The sequence below is a fragment of the Mus caroli genome, unplaced genomic scaffold, assembly GCF_978045245.1.
Source record: "Mus caroli unplaced genomic scaffold, Mus_caroli_1 scaffold_11, whole genome shotgun sequence".
Lineage (NCBI taxonomy): Eukaryota > Metazoa > Chordata > Mammalia > Rodentia > Muridae > Mus > Mus caroli.
This window is the reverse complement of record NW_028227266.1, coordinates 44,097,037-44,117,984: the sequence shown is the minus strand read 5'-3', so window position 1 is coordinate 44,117,984 and position 20,948 is coordinate 44,097,037. Positions and strand designations below refer to the sequence as shown.

The 20,948-nt window shown below is 50.9% G+C and overlaps 3 protein-coding genes across 6 annotated transcripts in view; 1 reads left to right on the top strand and 2 right to left on the bottom strand.

Moving 5' to 3' along the window:
* The first annotated feature begins 2,930 nt into the window (after positions 1 to 2,930).
* On the top strand, positions 2,931 to 5,225 carry Apoc3 (apolipoprotein C3). 3 transcript variants are annotated; one of them, XM_021171592.3, is made up of 4 exons: positions 2,931 to 3,037; positions 3,550 to 3,617; positions 3,718 to 3,841; positions 4,932 to 5,225. In XM_021171592.3, exons 2-4 carry the CDS (start codon positions 3,563 to 3,565, stop codon positions 5,050 to 5,052), a joined length of 300 nt encoding a protein of 99 aa, XP_021027251.1. In that variant the 5' UTR covers positions 2,931 to 3,037; positions 3,550 to 3,562; the 3' UTR covers positions 5,053 to 5,225. The 3 variants fall into 3 exon arrangements, with proteins under 3 accessions (XP_021027251.1, XP_021027250.1, XP_085700738.1); XM_021171591.1 differs by lacking the exon at positions 2,931 to 3,037 and adding an exon at positions 3,041 to 3,162; XM_085844612.1 differs by lacking the exon at positions 2,931 to 3,037 and adding an exon at positions 3,247 to 3,353.
* Positions 5,226 to 7,703: 2,478 nt separating this feature from the next.
* On the bottom strand, positions 7,704 to 9,554 carry Apoa1 (apolipoprotein A1). Its single transcript, XM_021172986.3, has 4 exons — positions 9,427 to 9,554; positions 9,164 to 9,225; positions 8,894 to 9,047; positions 7,704 to 8,365 (listed from the first exon to the last, which is right to left on the bottom strand). The coding sequence occupies exons 2-4, from the start codon at positions 9,204 to 9,206 to the stop codon at positions 7,768 to 7,770; spliced, it is 795 nt and encodes a 264-aa protein (XP_021028645.1). The 5' UTR covers positions 9,207 to 9,225; positions 9,427 to 9,554; the 3' UTR covers positions 7,704 to 7,767.
* A 4,423-nt stretch (positions 9,555 to 13,977) lies between these two features.
* Positions 13,978 to 20,948, bottom strand: part of Sik3 (SIK family kinase 3) — a 203,970-nt gene continuing 196,999 nt past the window's right edge. For both annotated transcript variants that reach the window (XM_021173280.3, XM_021173281.3), the window contains 4 exons: positions 18,956 to 19,119; positions 18,206 to 18,338; positions 17,305 to 17,472; positions 13,978 to 16,122 (listed from right to left, as the gene is read on the bottom strand). In XM_021173280.3, coding sequence (XP_021028939.1) covers positions 17,318 to 17,472; positions 18,206 to 18,338; positions 18,956 to 19,119 — 452 coding nt within the window. In that variant the 3' untranslated portion in view covers positions 13,978 to 16,122; positions 17,305 to 17,317. The remainder of the gene's footprint in view (positions 16,123 to 17,304; positions 17,473 to 18,205; positions 18,339 to 18,955; positions 19,120 to 20,948) is intronic.

The window sequence follows — 20,948 nt, the reverse complement described above, 5'->3', positions numbered from 1 at the left end:
TCTCAGTCCAAATGTTCAAGACATCTTCCACAGTGTGGTGATTAGTTTTAACTGTCAATTTGACAGAATCTGGAATCACCTGAGGGGGGGCGGGTTGTTGGATGAAGGATCCCAGACCACACAAAATGAAGAAAGCGAGCCGAGCTGAGGACTGGCTTCTCATGGCTCTTTGCTTTTAGCTGTAAACAGGATGTGACTGGCTACTCCATGTTCCCGCCACCATGGCCCCCCATGTGTGAGCCAGGATAACTCCTCACTTTGTTTTCGTCAGGATATTGTATCATAGCAACAGGAAAAGAAACTAAGACACTCCCCCACTGCTACTTCCTCCATGGGACTGGGTCTGTAAGTCAAGAACACTGTCCTTTCCCCAGAGGACCCTAGGCCAGAAAGCCACCAAGAGGCCACCATAAGGCTCCTATGGTTGAGGGTACAAGATTTTTTGGAAGGGTCTAAGTCCCAGAGCCCAGGTTCCAAAGTATCACCTGCCTGCCAACTACTCTATGGGATTCACACACCTAAGTTTTCTGTGCAGCTAAGTATCACATGGCTGGGGCTCTCTATTGGCATCTTTTGACTTTTCTTGATTCAGTGACCATGTTCTATATACAGGGGAGGTGACAGGCTTCCCAGACCCTACCTACCAATGGACAATGACCCAGTCAACCTGTTAAATCATTCTCAGGGCCAAGGACTTGATATCACACCCCAGATTGGGATCTGATCCCTGTTGTGCCCTTTGCCTAGGAACAAGAAACAGGCTGAGAAGAAAAAAGAACATGGCATTCCCTCCACGACACACAGTGCCCCGCCCTGGTACCACCTTTGTTCCCTCTCAGCTTCGCCAGGGACTTTTCTCAGAGGAAGCTTGGGTATAAATGGGTGCTGAGACCCAGCTTCTCCACTGCTGGGTGGCATGTGTTGAGCAGTCTCTACCCCACTGGGCCTTTGGTTTTTAGCCATAAAACGGAGTTAGTAATGTCTAAGTTACATAATTCGAACAACTTACATTTTAACAGGAAACAAACTCTGTTTTGAGCTGTTCTGAGACAGTCACATTATTTAGTCCAGGCTGACCTCTAACACTATTTTCTTGAGTGCTGGTCTTTTAAGCAAACACTATCACAGCTACTCCAGACAACCGTCTTATGTCAAAAGAATGAATTTCTGATAGATGAGCTTCGTGTCTCAGCCAAAGACAGAGATTAAGAGTTCAGAGGGGACAGCCAGGCTCCTCTCAGGCTGAGATTTCATTCACAGAGGTTGCTGCCTGCAGCAAGCCCTGTTTCTGCATGGAAACCGCCTGCTGTCTCGGGCTGTCAGTGTTTGGGAAGTAGGGAAACTGAGTCCTTTCCTGGGTCAGCTGCTGTGTGTTTCTCCACACACTGGGAAGTCAGTGTCCCATTCCGTTAACTTCTGACCACAGACCCTACATGTCAGCCTTAAAGGCGTCAGTTGCTTAGGCGTTTGTGCAGGTCCATAGGCATGTGTGACGTGCACAACTGTGGAGGCCACAGGTCAGTTTCAGGTATCATTTTTCTACTTTCTACTTTTTTTTTTTTTTTTTTTTTTTTGGTTTTTCGAGACAGGGTTTCTCTGTGTAGCCCTGGTTGTCTTGGAACTCACTCTGTAACCCAGGCTGGCCTCGAACTCAGAAATCCACCTGCCTCTGCCTCCCAAGTCCTGGGATTAAAGGCATGCACCACCACTGCCTGGCTCAGGTATCGTTTTTCAAGAGCTGTTTACCTTGCCTTATGAGACAGAGTCTCTCAGTGGTATCTGGGGCTCACTGAAGAAGCTAGGCTGGCTGGACATCAACTCCTGGCCTACTACCTATCTCCCTGTCCCCAGTGCTTGGGATTACAAGTGGATATTACTGCACTTATGCTGTACATGGGGACTGGGGATTGAACTACGGTCTTCCTACTTACAAAACGAGCATTTTGCCCAATTGGCCTATTTCTCTAGTCCCGAATGTAGCATTTAAACCTAGGATTTTGGCAGGTAGTGGCTCATGCCTATAATCCTAGCACTCAGGAGGCAGAGGCAAGCAGATTTCTGAGTTCAAAGCCAACCGTGTCTACAGAGCTAGTTCCAGGACAGACAGGGCTACACAGAGAAACACTGTCTCAGAAAAAAAAAAAAAAAATCAACCAACCAACCAACCGAAAAACCCCAAACCTAGGATTTCTTGGCTCCAAAGTCTGCATCCAGAAGATGATGTCCGCTGCTGCTGTCTAGGCTATGGGTCTCAGTACTAGCTCAGGGGACATCTTAGTAGCCCCAGAGCGCCTCCTTCATCCTCACCTTCTTTGTGAATGGCCTGTCTATACCTTGCTGCTTGCAGGTTCTCATAGTTAGGGCTCATGTAGGGGTCAGATATCACCCAGCCATGGGCCCTGCTTCTATCTCAGGATTACTAACGAAGGTCCAGAGGGCAAGAGGAGGCCTGTGGAGGAGTTGGGGAGGGGCAAGGCCTTGGGTTTCATGTGACCTTTGTCCTTCTCTCACTAACCCCTGCCCAGCTATGGCAGAGGAGACTGTTGGGATCACAGGTGGAGGTCAGGGTGGGGGCATGTTAACCTTCACTCTGCCCCCTCCCACCCGACTTCCACCGTTGCTCCTCAGTGGTACCGCAGATTCCCCATTCCATTCTACTGGAAGGCTTTCAGGGGGCTTCTGTGAAGGAGCCTGTCACTGGCTCTAGGCTGTAAAGCAGGCCTGAGGTCCAAGGCTTGTCCCCTGTCTTTTCCTGTCTCACTGACCTCATCTAGGTGAGCCGGTAGCTGATCCCTTGGTGGCGGAGGTGGCCGTGAAAAGCATGGGCAATCTCAGAGGGATTTCTCAACTCCTCTGGCAGATGGCTGCATGGCCTTCCTGCCTCGGGCTCTGGTCTGGACTGCTCAGCAGGTGACCTTTGCCCAGCTCACTGGGCCTTCTGTGCCCGCTGTCCCATCCTGGAGCCAATATAAAACAGGTCAGAGCCCTCCCTGCTTGCCTGCTCAGTTTTATCCCTAGAAGCAGCTAGCTATTCCAGGTAATGCCCCTGGGGAGGAGAGGAAGGACGGGAAGAGACAAAGAGCTGGAGGGAGAAGCTCTCGCCACCCAGCCAGCTAGCCCACAGAAGGCTTGGGACACATGGCCTCCACCCTTGGGTTCCTGGTGGGTGGGGGGAGGGCTAGAAGCTGGAGAAAGGGAGGCCACTGGGCCAAAAGCCTTGCACTGGGTAGTGGCAGAGCTGCCTGCAATTGGGTCACGCTGCTCCTTGTTTGGCTTGCTCTGAGCTATTAGATGCCTACCCAGGACTGAGTCCTAGCGAGGGAAAGAAACTTATTGTTTCTCAGCATATTAGGGTAGAGTCCCGTTCTGCAGAGTATTTCTATACTCCACCTTCCACTCCACTTGGGGGCTTGGGTCTACTGTAGTTCTCTGTCTGATATCAGTAGGAAAAAGGCTTGGGATTCATGACCCAGGAGTCATGGCATTCTCAAGGGGAGGACCTAGATGTGGCAGATCCACAGTACCTTCTCATGAGATGCTTTCCCGCAGGTGCATAGGTGCCATGCAGCCCCGGACGCTTCTCACTGTGGCCCTCTTGGCTCTCCTGGCATCTGCTCGTAAGCTGGTGGGAGTGGGGCTGGGTTTCAGTGGGAGCTGGTCAGGGGGCCCTGCCCTGATAAGGGGTGGCTGGGCTGACCTAACTCTGCTCTCTTGCAGGAGCTGAAGAGGTAGAGGGATCCTTACTGCTGGGCTCTGTGCAGGGCTACATGGAACAAGCCTCCAAGACGGTCCAGGATGCGCTAAGTAGCGTGCAGGAGTCCGATATAGCTGTGGTGGCCAGGTAGGCACACTGGCCTCCTTTCCTGTGTCTTCTCCTCTCATGCCCTGGTGCTAAGACCCTAGCACAGAGACTGTGGTCCACCAAGTTTACCAGGGCCTGGGACCTGCCTGAGCCTCTGGCCCCTCATGAGGCCTTTCGGGACTGTGACCAAGATGACAAGGCAGGGCAAGCAGCCTTCTCCTATCTTCTCTGCTTCTCCTCAGAGCAACCTGAGGGGCATTTAGCCTCGCTGCAGGTTTTCTCCTCTGGGTCCTGAGCACACGCTGGGAGCCCTACCTGCTCTGGTTTCTGCCTGTATGCAGGGGGTAGTGGTGGGAAGTGAGGTGGGAGGTTGGGGGTTAGAGGGTGGGAGTCTGTCCTGGTCCCATCCCTGGGCTCAGTCTGAGGTAGGCATCTTGCCCACTATGAAACATCACCCCCCGGCCAATGGCTTTGGCTGACATTTGATAGTTCAGTTACCTATGTAGCAGAAGATGTTGACAGTCTCTATCCCCAGAACAGGCTGTGTGGGGAGGATATTAGATACTCGGTTTTGCTGATGATAAAAAGTTAGATAACCTGGCCTAGATCACACAGCTTAAAAGTCATTCAGTGATGTTTCAAATGAGAGACTGGCCCTGCCTCTGCCTCATCCACTTAGAGCCAGGGATGGGGTACCTCAAGGGAGCGATTTGTATAGACTATACAGGCAGGCTGACCTTAGTATCCGGCTCCCCAGCACTTGGTGCCTCCGGCCTGAAAGGAGATTGGATGGGAGGCACTGAGGGTCTGATCCAACCTTGATGAAGGTGGGGTTTCTTAGGGCTCTCTTTACCATCTCTTCTGCCCTGGAAGGTAGTTGCAGATGATTTTGGGGTGGTGATAGGCAAGGTGGTGCTGGTGGCTGAGAGAGCCAGTGGAGCCCTGTGTGCAGTCCTGGGTCTAGCTGCCCACGAGGGAGCTTTTCACACACACACACACACACACACACACACACACACACACACACACACACACACACGACTCTCCCTCTCTCTCTCTCTCTCTCTCTCTCTCTCTCTCTCTCTCTCTCCCCCCCCCCATGGATGCCTCTTACTGCTTTAACCCCCAGGGGCTGGATGGACAATCCCTTCGGGTCCCTGAAAGGCTACTGGAGCAAGTTTACTGACAAGTTCACCGGCTTCTGGGATTCTAACCCTGAGTACCAACCAACTCCAGCTATTGAGTCGTGAGACTTCTGTGTTCCAGATGTGCCTGTTCCTCCATCCTGCTGCCCCCCTCCAGGCCTTCCAGGTGGCCCCTGAAGGTTGCTTTAAGGGGAAAGTATGTTCTCATGTCTTCACCCCTCCCTAGATCTCACCTAAACATGCTGTCCCTAATAAAGCTGGATAAGAAGCTGCGGTTAGTAGGTGTCCCATGTGCCTTGATGTCTGGGCATGGGGATGAGCTAGGCCTGTTGAAGGGGTGGGCCTGGGGCTGTAGGTCATCCACCTCTTTAGTGGTCTCTGGAGTGCTTCTTCCTTTGTACGTAGAACTCCGCTTCCCTGCTTGACTTAATGGGAAAGATCAAAGCAGGTCACAACAGATTTGCAGTTACAATCTGTGATAAATCTGTCAAGGGCAGGACAACGTGGACGACGTGGCTGGAGTGTAGTATCTGTCTAGCTAGTAATCTTATGTCATCTCCAGGCTTAAGGTCAGATGTGATCACCAACCCTGTGCAGCTGGTTTGCACAGCCCAGGCTGCCTGGCCCCTTTAAACAGGCCGAAAGGAAGGAGGCAGGCTGGGAGGGTGGTTGGATAAGTCTCAACACCACTGCATTGTAGCTGCTTCCATTTCTTACGAATAAAGTGGGTAGGATCTGCCCCTCTCCTGAAGGTTTGTTGTAGAAATGAAATGGTAGTGTCTAAAAGCACGAGGTGCCGCATCCAAATACCCCTTGTAAACAGTCCTCACTGTGATAGCTAAACGAGGTGACCTCCTAGACTGGAATGGAGACCCAGTGTCCTCAGAATCCCCAAAGGGCTGCTTGTTAAGTTCCTGCCACCCCCAAACACTCACTTCAAAGAGACCCAGTGTCACAAAACAGGTCTTGCACATTATAGAGTAAAAGACCAATGTTCAGAGAGTGCCGGTGGCTGCCCCGGATCAGGGGCAAGCACACTGCAGGGCCAGCTTTCCATTTTCCACGTTGCTGGCATCGGAAAAGCCTCTGCCAGGTGTTGGAAGCTCCTTTCCAGACTACATTGGCACAACCAGCAGACTGGACTATGTTCTCTCTGGAAATCCAATAGGGGTTTCTCTTCCTGTCCACCAAGAGCCAGAAGTCCCAGTGTCCACACCAGGAAACCTTCCTACCCAAACCTGGTTTAATGTCTGCTGTGGCTCCACATGATTGTGGATTTAAAAACTCACCCTTTTAGCCAGGGGCTCATGAAGATACACCGGGGATGGATGGAGATCACCTGCATATCAACGCAGGCCTGAAGAGGGGCAGATGAGAGGAAGGCTGTTGGTGTGAAAGCGTTTCTGCATACATCCTCATCCCTGTGAACATGAGTGCTTGGTTACACTCCATAGCGGGCTAGGCTAACCAATGAACAGCCTGGCTTGGCCTGCAGCTCAGGTGGTCGAGTGCTTGCCTTGCATGCACAGAGCTTTGGGGTTGTCTCAGCACAGAGTAACAGTGGTGGGTCATCCTTGTAACCCCCGGCACGTGGGAGATGGGGCAGAAAGATCAGAGATCATCTGAGTCTAGCCTGGGCTAGTGGAGACACTGTCTCCAAATAAAATAAATACAAACAAGGACTGGCAAGATGGCCTAGCTAGTAGAGACGCTCTCTACACTAATCCTGGTGACCTGAGTTTGATCTTTGGGACCTATATGGTGGAAAAAGAGAACAGATACCTGCAAATTGTCCTCTATCTCCACACATGTTCTGTGGCATGTGAAAACACACACACACTAAACAAGTCTAATAAAATTTAAATATTTTATATTACTCTAATTTATACTTGTGGGGTGTGTGTGTGTGTGTCTTCTAAGCACTGAACTCAGGTCCTCAGGCTTCCGAAAGTGCCTCTACCTTACCAGCCCCATGTAATAAAAGTTTTTGTTGTTGTTGTTGTTGTTTTTTAAATGGAATGGCACATCCTGACCCACCTTTTCTGCAGTGACTAACTTCAGACCTCCCAGCTCAGCTTCCCCAGCTGGTGTGGACTTAAAGGCCATCCTTCAGTATTTAGAGATGGATATGAAGGCCTCTCTAGTAAATGTGTGGTCATCAGCATCACGAAGAGGGGTGTTTGTTTGTTTGTTTGTTTGTTTGTTTTTGTACCCAACTGTCAGGTAGAGTGGCTGCAGCCTTGACCCTTTCAGCACACTGTGTGGGTGCACCGGAGGGAAAGATCAAAGGGAATTGTTTGCTGAGAGCAGGTTCAGCTCTAGGCTTTTTATTAGCTCCCACCCAATAACTCCAATCTTCCTGGCTCCTGGAGGAATCCTGGCTCTAGGGAGTGGAAGAGGCTCCCGTCCTGCACCCTCTGGACCCCACCTGGAAACACGGCTAGCACAAGAAACCAGCCGTCTCAAAGCCAGTCCTATTGCCAGACACTCCCATCCTGGCTTACAGCACTAGTGCTCTGAGCCTCTGTGGGACCCTTTTGGGGTTCCTTGCTGCTTTGCCTGGCCATCCATTTCCCTTGGAGCCTTCTTAGGAAGGGATTCTGTCTCATACCCTGAACCAGCCAGGTACCCAGCTTGAGCGAGCTTTAAGAGCTGAGTAGTCGCGTACAAAGGAATCCCCAGTGCGGCACCGTGTTCTCACGTCCCTTGTGATGTCCCCTTAGCGCCCGCCCTATGTCCCCCAAAGAAAGAAGCTATTCCATTTTGGAAAGGTTTATTGTAAGAAAGCCCATGCTTGGGTGGGGAGTGGAAGCGGGCGCCTCACTGGGCAGTCAGGGTCTCGCTGGCCTTGTCGATCACACTCTGGACTTTGGTCTTAAACGTCTCCAGCATGGGCATCAGACTATGGCGCAGGTCCTCCAGCGCGGGTCTGGCTTTCTCGCTAAGTGTCTTCAGGTGAGTTTTGGCCCTGGTGTGGTACTCGTTCAAGGTAGGGTTGCTCTTGAGCTCAGCCAGGCGCTGGGCCAGGCTCTCGCGCATCTGGTCGCTGTGGGGCGCTATCTTTGTGCGCAGCGTGTCTACGTGTGTGCGCAAGCGGTCGCGAAGTTCCTCAGCCACAGGGGACAGTCTCCCTTGCAGCTCCTGCAGCTTCTGGCGCGCGCTCTCGTGCAGCTCGGCGCCCAGAGGCGCCACCTTCTGGCGGTAGAGCTCCACATCTTCTTTCCATTTCTTCTGGAATTCGTCCAGGTAGGGCTGCACCTTCTGCTTCACTTCCTCTAGGTCCTTGTTCATCTCCTGTCTCACCCAATCTGTTTCTTTCTCCAAGTTATCCCAGAAGTCCCGAGTCAATGGGCCCAGCCGTTCCTGCAGCTGACCAACGGTTGAACCCAGAGTGTCCCAGTTTTCCAGGAGATTCAGGCTAGAGGGGGAGAGAGCGGCTGAGAGACAAGCCCAGGCATCTTGCGCTGCCCCTGGTCTGCAGATCCATGCACATAATACCTGGGTGCCCCCGTCCCCTAATGTGCAGTTGCTATGGTCCTAGTTTCCCCGAACATGCAACCCTCTAGTTCCCTGCCTTCCCCCTTTACATCCCTCTGTACACATGGCCCAAGGCACCAAGAACACAGATGTGGTTGGTGCTGGTTATAAGGCCAGTCCCCTTTTTTTTTTTTTTTTTTTTTTTTTTTGGTGCTGTCTGACCAGTACTGGGGGTGACCAAGGAAAAGGGATTTGGCACTCATAGGCCGAATGAGGGGCTGTTGTTACCCAACAGCCAGATGAATCCCATCCCTAGTCCTCCACTGGAACCTGCCATGGTGCCCAGCTGGTAGGAAAGCAGGTGAAGGGCTAGCCAGCTCAGTTCCAGCATCTTCTCACTGGTCTCTCTGCCCACCCTGGATGGGCAGCCCTTGACCTGCTCCAGGCCCCATGCTAGGTCTTTCCTTACTTCAGCTGTTGGCCCAAGGAGGAGGATTCAAACTGGGACACATAGTCTCTGCCGCTGTCTTTGACCGCATCTACATACACATTAGCGAAATCCTTCACTTTGTCCCATTGGGACTGGGGTTCATCTTGCTGCCATACGTGCCAAGCCTGGCTCCCTGGGGATGGAGGGGAAACCCATGTTAGGTCAGACTCAGAGTCAGGGAAGAGAACAGTGGGAATTCTGTTCTCTGTGCCCAGGAAGGTAGTCCCATGCAGGTCAAGAGGCACCTACCTGTCAGGAAGACCAGAGCCAGGGCCAGCACCACAGCTTTCATCCTGAAGGGTGTGGGTGACCTGAAGAAGAAGAAGGAGGAGGAGGGCTGGGCTGAAGGGAGGCATTGTCATGGAAAGGCTCCATACACAATTCAAGCCCGTGGAAGCATTGGCTAGAATGGCTAAAGGTGAGAGATATCCATGGTATTGATTTGGACAGTGGAGCATCAACTGGGAGGCGCTATGGAGCCAGAGCCACCGAGGGCAGGTAGAGGCACTTACCTCCCCGGAGCTCTCCGACAGTCTGGGTGTCCAGCTCTTCTTCCCTGGTCTATATATGTGTGTGGGCAGGGGCTGGGCTGGGAGACTGATAAGCTCAGCCTGGCCCTGCCACTGCTTACTTTTGCTGGCGATGTGGAACTTAGAGTTCAAGGATCAGCTCTGTTCCTGAGGCTGGGCAAACAGAGTGGGCAAACAGGAAACTGCGGGGGCTGCGGAGCTGGGATCAAGGGTTCAGGTGGGGGCAGCAGGGGGTGGCTGCAGACTCCAGGGGTCCCCAGGGGTAAGGCAGTTGCACCATCCTGTGATGTATGTCTTCTTCAGGATAGTCTCATGGAGCCCACTCCTGGACTCCTCTGTGTTGCTAGTGCCCTCTGAGCCTGGAACAGGGAGGGAGTGAGGAATTGTGGGCTCCTTCACTCACAGCCCCGCCCTAAAGTTTTTTTGCTTTCCAAGGGGTTCCCCCTTTCACCTCACCCTGGTCCCCCAGGTTTGGGGATTTGTCTTTCCAGATGCCACATGTTTAGCCAGCCTCCCAACCCTAAATCCAAAAACAACTGAGGCGTCAGCCTGAGTGAGATTCAGACAGGCTCATGTCCCCAGGCTGAGGATGAAGAGCCCTCTGACGCTTCAGAAGAAACGGCAGAGGCCAACATGGAGTTGTTAGCTCCTTTCTTGTCTGTCTCCCTCCCTCCATCCCTTCCTTTCTTCCTTATCTTAAGTACATGAGTGCTCTGTTTCCATGCACACCAGAAGATGGAATCAGATTCCTTTACTGATGGTTGTGAGCCACCATATGGTTTCTGGGAATTGAACTCAGGACCTCTGGAAGAGCAGCTAGTGGTCTTAAACTGCTGAGGCATCTCTCCAGCCCCAGTTGCCAATGTTTTCGTTATGTGTAGATGCTGTTATTCAGCCTCCCTTCCAGAGAAAACCTCACTATGATCACTAAGAGGGGTCATGTAGCTCAGTGATGGTATGTGTTCCCAGAGTGGTGAGGGCCTAGGCTCACTTGCCAGCATGGGAGAGCTGGGTAGCTGTGTAGAGTGGGCTGAGTACGGTGGCCCATACCTTCAATTCTTGCACTTGGAAGGTCAGAGGGTTGAGGGTTCAAAACCACAGCCTTGACCATATAGCAAGTTTGAAGTCAGCCTGGGCTACATGAGACTATCTAAAAACAAAACAAAACAAAACAAAACAAAACAAAACAAAACAAACAAAACCCCACAGATCATCTCTAAAACCCCATTATGGAAAGTGAGTTTTCAAGCTCAGAGGAACTTTTGAGACCATCTATTTGAGGTTCTCCCATGAACTTCCTTCTAGATAAGGGCCTGTTGAGAGTGGAAGGAATTTGCTGTGTCCTTTATCTCTCAGCCTTAGAGGCAAGGATGGACCTTGCACCCAGGTCTCTGCATTTGGGACCCAAGGCAGCAATGTACTCTGCCCATCTCCCTAGGAAACTCTCCAACTCCCTAGAAACCAGCTTGGAATCTGTCTACCAGTTCAGGGTGTGGCTGGGATTTCAGGCTGCTCCCATCCCAGGAGGCTTTGCAACCAGAGAGAACCTTGGTTCTGGGTTCTGCAACTTATTCTCCAGGTGACCCGGACGAGTTACATAACCTCTCTGTCCCAGGGTCTCTTATCTGCTAAGGAAAGATAATGACAGAGCGTGTCACAGCTTCCTTATGATTCCAGTCACTGTGTGGGAAGCAGGATGGAAAAGATGTGTGTGCACTTACTAAGTCCAGGAACCTGTGCCTGGTGTCTAACATGGCAAATGTGATTAGGGGACTTGAACTCAAGGGTAGCCTGGGATATCCAGAAGACACAGTAATCACAAGGGTCTCTCAATATAATTGGAGGAGGCAGAAGGGCCAAAGCCATGGAGAAACTTGAGAACAGAAATAGAGACCAAGCAATCTGAGTGTGCAGATGAGCCAAGTGGTTATCGGCTACCCATCCATGGGTGCTAGAAGAGAGAAGCGAAGATGCAGATTTTCTCTGAATGAAAGAGTTTTCAGACAGAACATCACTCTGACAATCCCATGCTTTTAGCCATGATTTGAGCTTCTGAACTCCAGAGTTTTATTTGTGTTGTGTTGTCCGTGAAATCTGAACACATTTCAAGCAAAACTGCTGAAAGGTAACCAACAGCAAATGGCAAGTGTTCTGCATCCCAGACTCCTGACGTCACTGCCACGAACACATTCTGTTACTAGGCCATAGCCTGTGACCCCAGTTGCTGGCAGCAAAAATGGGGTAAGGCAGGTGCCTGGCTTGCAGGTGCTGTGATGCAGGACGTCTTTTCCAGGTTGAAACCAGCCCCCGAGGACTGTGGGAGCACTCAGAGGGAGGTGGCCACCACAGGAGTAGTTTTTTTAGGTCTTTTGGGGGTGGGGTGGGGGTGTCTGTTGGTTTCCAGGCTGCTTCCCACGGTCCTATCTTTCTTTCTGGCTTGTTACTGAAACCGTGCTGGCTAATCCTAATTGAACCTAACATTTGCTCTGCAACTCATTTAAAGTAAACTTGAGACACCCCTGTAAGGCTGGACGCCATGTTCTCCCCCTTGGTAGTTTGCCTGTCAGAAAAACGGCAGCTCAGAGCTGCTTAAGAACATTCTTGCCCCTCAGCTTTGAGACAGTGCCCAAGGGGCTAGGGATCGGGTCCGGCCTCTAGTTCTCTGATGGTGATTTCTTCACTTCCAAAGCCTTTGTACTCTCTCCAGGGACATGGCTTGGGGACTGGAATCCAAGACATCAGGGTAGACAACTCTGGGACAACCTGACTGAGCAATTAGTGTGCTCCTGCCTTGGTATATAGTCCAGGCTGGTCTCAAACTTGGGGTAATCCTCCTGTCTTGGCTTTCTATGCTGAGGTTATAGGTGTATGCACTATGCTCCCTCCCCCATCCCCATACTTACTTGCGAGTGACTGTCACTTTATCAGGAGACATTTGGTTTAAATTAGTCTAAATAGCTACTTACTGTTCTGAACAGGAAGTCTTTCCGGACAGATCAAGAGTTAAATGGGCTCATCACAGATTGAGACTGGGGTTGGCTACTGTTAGAGGTGTTGGGTGACCAGGATTGGTCCAGGGAGTGAAGATAGTGCCTATCATTGGCATTTCTCTCACTACCCTCACCCCCTCATCTTGGGAACCTCCAAAGTGACTCCTGGATTGGACCAGCAAGTGCTGGCCTGGGATCCCGACACTCTCAGGAGTGCTGGTAGCTTCAGCAGCAGTGAACATAGCCCATTTCACAACTTCTGTCTCAGCACAGCAGATCACCTGCACAGGGCAGTGCAAGGACTCTGTCCTTTGGTGGGCCTGGCACCAGAGACACCAAACATTTACTGAATGAATGACATTGATACACCAAAGCTTCTCAGACTGGCAAAGGGTCACAGAAAGGCGCAGGCCTTCAATGGTGCCAGCCCCTTCTGGGAATATGTACCCGACAAGGGGTAGTAATAGCAGGAATGGGGAGCCAGGGCTGGGGAGGGTCTCCCTAAGCAGACTGGATCCCCAGTGATTCCTGTTTGGAAGGACACTGTCATCAGCTCTGAATGATGTTCCTGCCTCTGTGGTTAAGTGGGTGGGTGGGGCCTGGCTCCAGTACAAAGTCAGGAAATCTTTCTTTCCTTCCTGGAGGGCAGAGATGTCCAGGTTCAGATCCCAGAGTGAATCTGGCTGCCTCTGGGTACCTACCTGACCTCTAGTCAAAAACTTTGCATACACAGCATCAGCGAAAGGTGTCCTGACCTCTTGGGAGTCCTTAGGGCCCATCGCTGGTTCCAAAGGCAGCTCACCTCTGTGCAGTGCGTATACCTTCAGGACCTCCAGGGGCTGAGAAGGTACCTTCCACTCTGAGCAGTTTCATTGCAATTCTAGCCTCCAAGGCTTTCTTATATGTTCCCCTCCCCGCCTAAAGAGTTTTCTATCTGTATGAGTGTATGTTATTTGTACACAGGAGCCTGGGAAGCATGTCGGGCCCTTGGAATTGGAGTTCTGCGTGGTGTAAGTTGCAGGAAGTTGGTGCTCTTAACCACTGAGCCATCCTTCTAGCCTCTGTCACTCTTTCTACAAATCTCAGTATTCCCCAAATCATTGATCTTTTTTCTCGTGTGACTTCAGCTCTTTCAGCAGAGCCTGGGGCCCTGTTGGAAATTCTGCCCTCCACCTGGAATCCAGGGACAGACATCGGGAAACAGTACCAAAAGCCCTTCTGTCCTACAGCTGAGGGAGGCCACCTCATAAAGGTTCCAGCCAGGGTCAATGCAAGGCTCTCCTTCTGAGGACCCCAAGGAATCCATTTCCCATCCAACTCTGCAAACACAAATGTGTCCCTTCTGAGGGGTCAGAGTCCACATGGATGCCTGGACACAGTGTGAGTCTGATTTGCCAGGTTCAGAGGCCAAAAGGCAAGGTGAGAATGTGCTGCTCCAAGCCCCACCCTAAGTCTGGGGACTTCTCCAGACACCTGGGTTACCTCCGCCCCTACCCCATGTGATTCTCTCAATTAGACTCTGAACTGTAAGGCAAACAACATATCAGCGTTAGTACATAATCAGGTTTTTATTTCCACAACCTCCTACAGTCCAACCAAGTCACTAAGTTGTAGATGTCCCACACAAACAAGGACAAAAGCTCTTAGCAACTTGAATCTGGAGATTATTATTATTATCATTTTTAGATCAACAGAAATGAGAAAGGAAAAAATACTTCTTACATTTTCAAAGAACAGAAATAGCAAAGTAGATTCATATACATTCAACATATACTGCGCATATTGGTTACTACAATATAAAGCAATGGTGATCTTGAAAATAGTTCGCAAGATGGCACGGTTAATAGGCTCACTGGCTTTCGTCTGGGTGGCTCTGGAGGGTGGTGCCTGCTCTTCCATCAATCCAGTACCATGTAAACAGGTCAGGCTGAGCGTGGGGAGCAGCAGGGTGGGGCTAGAGCATCAGAGCTGGACTGAGCTTGGAAGCCGACAATGGCTTGTCAAGCTTTCTTGGGAGTCAGACATCTTCTGGCTAGTAATTAGTGACACCTGAAGTGGAGGGGAAATTGGAGGACATGGGACCACGGAACAGGTCCTCAGCCACGCTCTCACATTGAAAACAAATCCATTCAAGAGACAATGGATTTGTTCAAAGAGGCAAGCTTTCAGGGTTGGTGCGGAAGGATAAGATGGCTAGGGACCCTGCTGGTAATGTCCGGATGCCATGGTAGGCAGCGGCTTTCTTCTGTGCATACTCAGAGGTTGGTGGCCCCTGGCTCTCAGAAATGAGGGCTGGGAGTCAGAGCAGGGACTATCCCTCTCTGGTTTTGAAGACCAGAAGAGAAGCCAGGCCTTGTTTGGCTCCAGACTTTGGTTTCTGACTGCAGAGAGAAAGGAAATGACAAGGAGTAGCTACTGCCTATGTGCTGCTTCGGCTGGGGAAGGGAGGCCACTGCATCCGCTGCTGGCACAGGAGAGTGGCTCACGATGCCAAAGCCAAGGAAAACACTTCAAACAGAAGGTGCAAGCCACAGTTCAATAGCACAGAATCTGGTTAAACATTTCTCTTTTAAACAAACAAAAAAATCCTTTTTGTCTTTATTAATAATAACAATAATAACAATAATATCAACATTTATCAAAAACAATTCCTACATGATCAAGAATTAAAATATAGGGGCCGAGGATGCTGGGGAGAGGAGGTTAAGAGACTCCGTACAGCCTCCGATTCTTGTCTGTGACAAAGAGGGCGCAGGGAAGGGCATGTACACACTCATATGTGTGCACACAAATGGACCAACGGCCCTTTTTACAACGCAGTAGAGAATAAGAATGGAGATCACACAAACAGCACAGTGCACCACTCCTGGGTGTTCACTCACGAGGGGGAACCAGTTGGTGACTGGAGGGGAACTGGACCACACACCAGAGGGGTCTACGCTGAGCCATTCTGGTTGGCAAACCTTCAGCACCAGACCATTTGGCCTGTGCTGGGATCTGATGGAATTCTGCTGGGCCAGGTAGGATTCTAGTAGAGGCCAGCAGGAGACTCTGCCAGATTCCAGGCTCAGGTTTCTTCTTCTGTTCCAATCTCCAAAGGCAGGGGCCACTGCCCCATCCTCTCCCTTTCTTGGCCACCAAGCTCCGGTCTAGCATTTGTTCCTGGTAGACCGGGGCAGAGGGAGAGAGGCTGGTCTGGGACAGGCTGTGGAAGGGAGGGTCCTGAGGTTCAGCCCCTGAATACTAACCCCTGGTTCATCTACCTCAGAAATGGTAGGCGAAAAGGAGAGAGAGAGAGAGAGAGAGAGAGAGAGAGAGAGAGAGAGAGAGAGAGACTCAAGGGGGTAGGGGTGGGCAAGGCAATGAGAATAAGTTATCTCCAAAGGAAAATTTCCAGAACAAAACACAAGCCAACCTCCTAACAGCAGAACTCAACTCAAGCACACCAGATGCTGGCTCATGAAAGATGGAGGACACTGATTTCCTGTTTATTTCCTTGGTGCCTTGGTCATACAAGCAAACATGGCAAATGTCCCTCGCAACCCAAGTGCCGGCCTACTGGTGCCTAGTGTAGGGGAAGGAGCTGCTCTGTTGTGGCGGAGACACAGATGGAGGAGCGGTGCGGCGCTGCTGGACACCATTGGTCTATTGGTCTAGACTCAGCCTCCTCCTGGAGCTGTACTCGCACCTATGAAGCAGACAGGACCACCTTGAAGGAGAGGGACATGACTTCACCCTTTCTCCCCACCCTTTCTAATGGTACTGGGGCTGGGACTCAAGGCCCTGTGTGTCCATGCCCTGCTCTGTCAGTGAGCCACAGGCACGCAGGCCCTCAGTGAAGTCTTGTTTTGGTGTCATTGTATGAGTCTTGCCACACTGAGGCTCTGCCACGCCTCTGGCTGTGGCTTTACCTTCCTCAAGTTGTTCTGTTTCTGTAGAGATAGAGCCACTAGTACTCACCATCCATGTGACCTCTGCTAGGCCAACAGGACCGGTGAGCCTCTGTCTTTTCAGCATGGGCTTACCCCCTAAAAAGTCCAGCGGGGCCAGGCGGTGGTGGCGCACGCCTTTAATCCCAGCACTTGGGAGGCAGAGGCAGGTGGATTTCTGAGTTCAAGGCCAGCCTGGTCTACAAAGTGAGTTCCAGGACAGCCAGGGCTACACAGAGAAACCCTGTCTCGAAAAACAAAAACAAACAAACAAACAAACAAACAAAAAAGTCCAGCTGGGGCTGGGGCTCTGTAGTAGAGGGCTTGCACGGCCCTGGGTTCTATGCTTAGCATCAAAATGCCAAAACCAAACAATAAAAACCACCAGTGAAGGAGCCTGACTGGATCTGCTCTTTTTCCCTTTTCTGGTTGGGTTTCACTCTTCAGGATGGAGTGTAAAGACTAGCTTTAGAGAGCTGGCCAAAGGTCACTGGCCTCTGGCCTCTGCAGCTGTAGCTTGGATCTCATTAAAGCCTAGCATCTATAACATGAGGTGGGCCACGTACCTCTTCCCTAAATTAAAGTCCTCAGCCCACCTCAAAACTAACACAGTACTTAATGAAGAAACAAGCAGACGGGGAAGGTTGCACAAAAAGAGTGTTGCTCAGCTGGGCGTGGTGGCGCACGCCTTTAATCCCAGCACTTGGGAGGCAGAGGCAGGCGGATTTCTGAGTTCGAGGCCAGCCTGGTTTACAGAGTGAGTTCCAGGACAGCCAGGGCTATACAGAGAAACTCTGTCTCGAAAAACCAGAAAAAAAAAAAAAAAAAAAAAAAAAAAAAAAAAAAGAGTGTCGCTCAAGTTTAGGAATGAACACATTGAGGCTATGAGGGGCTGGCACTGGGCCCCAGGGCTGCCTGGGCCTGAGCAGGGTGGCACTCACTTTCCATATCCTGCTACACGCCGGCCTGCTCCATGCTGAAGGAGACCTCTGGGTGCTTGTGGCTGAGCATGATGTCTGTAACACACGTAGCTGGATAGCGAGAGGAGTTGAGATGCTGGCTGCCATCACCCAGGCCTGGATGCTCATGGCCCAGGCTCACCCCACATTCTGCAAGACCAAAAAGAACATGTGAGGTGGAGGTGGGGGGAGCAAGTGGGACAGGAGAGAGGAGGCTGAGGAGGTGCTTGTCTAGCAACCCAGCCTGAGTCCAGCTCTGACTCAGGCCACAGCAGGCCCTTCAGATGTTAGGGACCCTTCCTGACCACCTGCCCCTTCCTTTTGCCACCCTCATGAGCAATTGACATATGGGGGGTGAAGATGAAAAACCCTTCAAGAGCCTTTTCTTGTGGTTGGGGGGGGGGGCAGAATAACTGTAGTGAGTGCTATAGGAGCCGGCCAGGCCACTTTTTCTTGAGCATCACACTAATAAACACTACCCTCAGGATCAGGAGGCCAGCATCCTCAGGACCCAAGCCAGGACATGGGCACTACTCTCTTGATGTCCTCACAGATGAGGACTTAGGATGAAGACTTCCTAGGCTTTGCCTGTAGACCTTAGAAAGGGTGGACCTGTTTGTCACCAGGCTCTATCTATGGTCTCCCACCCTGGCTCTACAAAGACATAGGAATAAATGTTCTACAAGGATATGAAGCCCTCTAAGGAGAAGCTGAAAGAGAGCTATTGTTGAAGGTGCATCCTGCTTCAGCACTGAACTTGGACTGTGATGTCTCTGTGCTGACAGAAGCCAGAGCCCCTAACATGTGCACAAGTGTGTAGCACCTCAGCCAGTGAACAATTCCCACAGAAGACTGCCCGGGGTGCCCATGGGCAAGGCCTTACCTTCATCTTCCTCATCCTGAAGCTGTTGGCTGCCCATGAGTGAAGACTGACTAAGAACTGCATCTGACATCCGGGCAGAGCTCAGCGCCTTGCCTGCCACCAGGCTCATTCCTGGCAAGGTATCCAGCTGTACCTGTAGAGAGGAACCAGCAGCAATGAGTGCCAGACAGTGTGTCACTCTCAGAGGACCCCCCGTCCCTCCCCAGCCCATCCATAGACAGTGAGGTCTAACAGTTCTGTTCTCAAGTGCCCATGTAACATGGTGACTGCTGTGTGTGTGAAGTGTAACTGTTATTTACGGCAGAACTAAATCTCTAATTTTGTGTAACTTTAACACATTTACATTTGAACAGCCACAGATGGCTGCCTGATGGCATACAGGTGCTACCATGGCTGGGTGTGTCCCAGTTGACAAGACTTACTCTGACAGGTCAACTCTTAAGAAAGCCAAAGACAGCAAAACAGTTGCCAGGAATGGACCAAAAATTGAGGGTTCATATATTGAAGCCTGGATTTAGATTTCTGGGAGAGGTCAAGACCCTGGATGTCAGATCATTTGATTCCTAAGTCTAACATATGGATGCAAGACTCTCCTGTTAATGCTAGTCTGTTATGGGCAGTCAAAGAAAAAAAAAAAAGGTCTCCGCAGCTTGCAGAGGGCTGGACTGAAGAGATGGCAGAAGGGGACACTCTGCTTTCAGGTTGAGAGGGCACCATCCCACCTCTAAGCAGCAGGAGGGGCCAACATACATAAGCATCGTCGCTGTTCTGGATCGTGTGGTGTCTCTGGAGGGTCCGGGACCTGAGGTGCTCACTGACTAAGGGCCGTACTGGGTACCCAAGGCCGTTGTGATCCGGCAGCTCCATTGCTTGTCCAGGAGAACTTCTTTCCAGGCAGTTCCCTAGGACAGACTCTAGGAGACAGAGCAAGAGAAGCAGGGTGAGCAGGCCCAGAGCTTCTCCGGGTGACAGGTGACGCCAACTCCCATGTAGCCCCTTGTAAGACACAATGAGTGAGAGGGGAGGGACCACATTTGCCCAACTGCCAATGCTCAGTCAGCTGGCATGGGTGTCAGAGGAGCTGGGGCCAGCCTAACAACATCAAGTCCTACAGCAAAGAGGGGTTTAAGACACTCCTTACCCTAGAAGGAAAAATCCACCTATGGGGTGTGAGCTGGGCCACACCCATCTTCTTCTTTCCCCATCACTCTGCTGGCTTAGCTTGTGCTCAGCTCCTGAATGAGCTCATGGAGAGCTCTAGAGATGAGGGGCTTCTGGCCTGTATCCATGGCCTTGGCCTCTGCCTTAGTGCCATCCCAGGTCTCTCCCATTGTCCCACGGCCACTGCTGGTGCTGCCTATGGCTCCTTCACCTTTCATAAGTGCTTGCACACAGCTGTGCCTGACTTCACTCCCCATACCTATTTTGACATCATCTAGGTCCATGGCTTCAGCCACACTGCTCATGTATATAAAAATACTGTAGTGGATGGAATGAGCGAGATGTTCAGTGGAGAGAGGCACTTGTCATTAGGCTTGATGATCTGAGTTGTATCCTCAGAACCCGCCTAGTAAGAGAAATGATCACACACACACACACACACACACACACACACACACACACTCATACATATGTGCACACACACACACACACACACACACACTCACACATACACTAAATGTAAACGGAATTACTGAAATCCTTTTTTTTTTGGTTCCAGATCCATAGATCCAACTTTTTTCTTGGTTATCTTACTAGTATGTAACACTTACGTTAAATTTCAAACTCATTAACTTCCCCAGAAGCCTGCTACTCCTTTAAGAGCCCTTGTTTGGCACCGCCTCCCTTCCCCCAATTTTGAGGTGTAAGTTCCTGGAGTCATGCTTAATTACTTCTTCCTGGCCCCACAGTGGCTCTAAGTCTAAAGAGTCAGCTCATTCAGTGGTGGACACCTCAGCCCCCAGACTGCCTGCTTCCAGTCAAGGGCCATTATCTCTTGCCTAGATCATTTTCTAACCACCCCTAGTTACTTCCCTATAAAGGCTACACTTTAAAAAATCCTGTTCCTACTTTTAAAATATATGCATGTGTGTGCATGTCACAGTACATGCAAATGAGTCTATGTGTACACATGTGGTATATGTGGTGCATGTGTTGTATGTATGTAGTGCTCCGTTTCCATCCCTTGTTCAGAGATTGAAAACATTTAAACAATTGTTAGCTGTGTACAGGGGTACACACGAGCTATGGCATGTATGTGGAGCTATGGCATGTATGTGGAGGTGAAGGACAACTTTTAGGAGTTGGCTTTCTCTTCCCTTTCTAAGGCTCAAACTCAGGTCATCGGGGGTTTACTGCTCTGCCACCTCTGACCTTGGGCAGAGACTTTAAGGCCTGTGATCAATCAGGAGCAGGTGGCAAGTGCTTCTCTTCACTAACAGCATAGTCCTGAATCTTGATATTTCCACCCCACTCCCTCTTCCAGACCAGCACTCTCCCCCCATGTGTTTTCCTGTCTGTTAAGTTCTCTTTCTCCCCTTTTGGATTTTTTTTTTAGACCTGAAAATGAGGTTTCTCCAAATCTAAGCTCCCACTCAGGCTTTTCAAAGGTCTTGTGGGCTCCACTTCCCTTCTGTGCCCTCCTGTCTGCTTTCCTGAGTGATGTTCCCAGGCTTCAGGTCACAAGAGGCTATCACTTGGCAAGTGAGGTGACCAGCTTTCCCGAGTGCCCAGCTGAGGGCTC